Genomic DNA, 1,310 nt, shown 5'->3' with positions numbered 1-1,310 from the left:
TGTCCCCAGGAGGTGCTGGCCGATGGCAAGCGCGAGACCACCACGAGCCTGCTGCCCATCAACCCGTCGGACGTGGACATCGGCCGCGTCTTCTCCTGCCGCAGCTCCAACGAGGCCGCGCCGGCCGGCAAGGAGACGTCCATCCGCCTCAACGTGCACCGTGAGCGCCCGCGGGACACCGGGGACACCGCGGGGACACCGGGGACACCGTGGGGACACCGGGGACACCGCGGGGACACTGGGGACACTGCGGGGACACCGGGGACACCGTGGGGACACCGGGGACACCGGGGACACCGGGGACACTGCGGGGACACCGGGGACACCGTGGGGACACCGGGGACACCTCAGGGACACCGCGGGGACACCGGGGACACTGTGGGGACACCGGGGACACCACAGCGGGGACACTGGGGACACCGCGGGGACACCGGGGACACCTCAGGGACACCGCGGGGACAGCGGGGACACCACGGGGACACTGTGGGGACACCGGGGACACCGTGGGGACACCACGGGGACACCGTGGGGACACCGGGGACACCGCAGGGACAGCGGGGACACCACAGCGGGGACACTGGGGACACCTCAGGGACACCGGGGACACCATGGGGACACCGGGGACACCACAGTGGGGACACCGGGGACACCGCGGGGACAGCGGGGACACCATGGGGACACCGGGGACACCACAGCGGGGACAGCGGGGACACCACAGCAGGGACACCACGGGGACACCGGGGACACCTCAGGGACACCACGGGGACACCGTGGGGACTCCGGGGACACCACGGGGACACCACAGAGGGGACACCGGGGACACCACGGGGGACACTGGGGACACCACGGGGACTCCAGGGACACCGTGGAGACACCAGGGACACCACGGGGACACTGTGGGGACACCGGGGGGACACCACAGTGGGGACAGTGGGGACACTTTGGGGACACAACGGGGGGACCACAGTGAGGACACCATGGGGACACCACAGGGGGGACACTGGGGACACCACAGGGGGGACACTGGGGACACTGTGGGGACACCACAGCAGGGACACTGGGGGGACACTGGGGACACCACGGGGACACTGGGGACACCGTGGGGACACCACAGAGGGGACAGCGGGGGGACCGCGTGACCCCGTGACCCCTGTCCCCACAGATCCCCCCACGGTCACCTTGTCCATCCAGCCCCAGACGGTGCAGGAGGGAGAGAGGGTCGTGTTCACCTGTATGGCCACGGCCAACCCCGAGATCAAGGGGTACAGGTGAGCCCCAAAATCCCCGGGATTGGGGTCAAACGGGATCCC

General features: G+C 70.5%; 1 protein-coding gene across 1 annotated transcript in view; it reads left to right on the top strand.

Annotated features, from left to right (window-relative positions):
- Window positions 1-3: 3 nt before the first annotated feature.
- Window positions 4-1,310, top strand: part of LOC107199420 (kin of IRRE-like protein 1) — a gene marked incomplete at both ends in the record, with an annotated part of 8,819 nt that continues 7,512 nt past the window's right edge. The window contains 2 exon segments of the mRNA XM_033511786.1: window positions 4-160; window positions 1,163-1,269. Of these exon segments, the coding sequence (XP_033367677.1) occupies window positions 4-160; window positions 1,163-1,269 (264 nt within the window).

Source organism: Parus major, unplaced genomic scaffold (assembly GCF_001522545.3).
Source record: "Parus major isolate Abel unplaced genomic scaffold, Parus_major1.1 Scaffold681, whole genome shotgun sequence".
Classification (NCBI taxonomy): domain Eukaryota; kingdom Metazoa; phylum Chordata; class Aves; order Passeriformes; family Paridae; genus Parus; species Parus major.
This window is presented reverse-complemented; position numbering and strand designations above follow the sequence as displayed.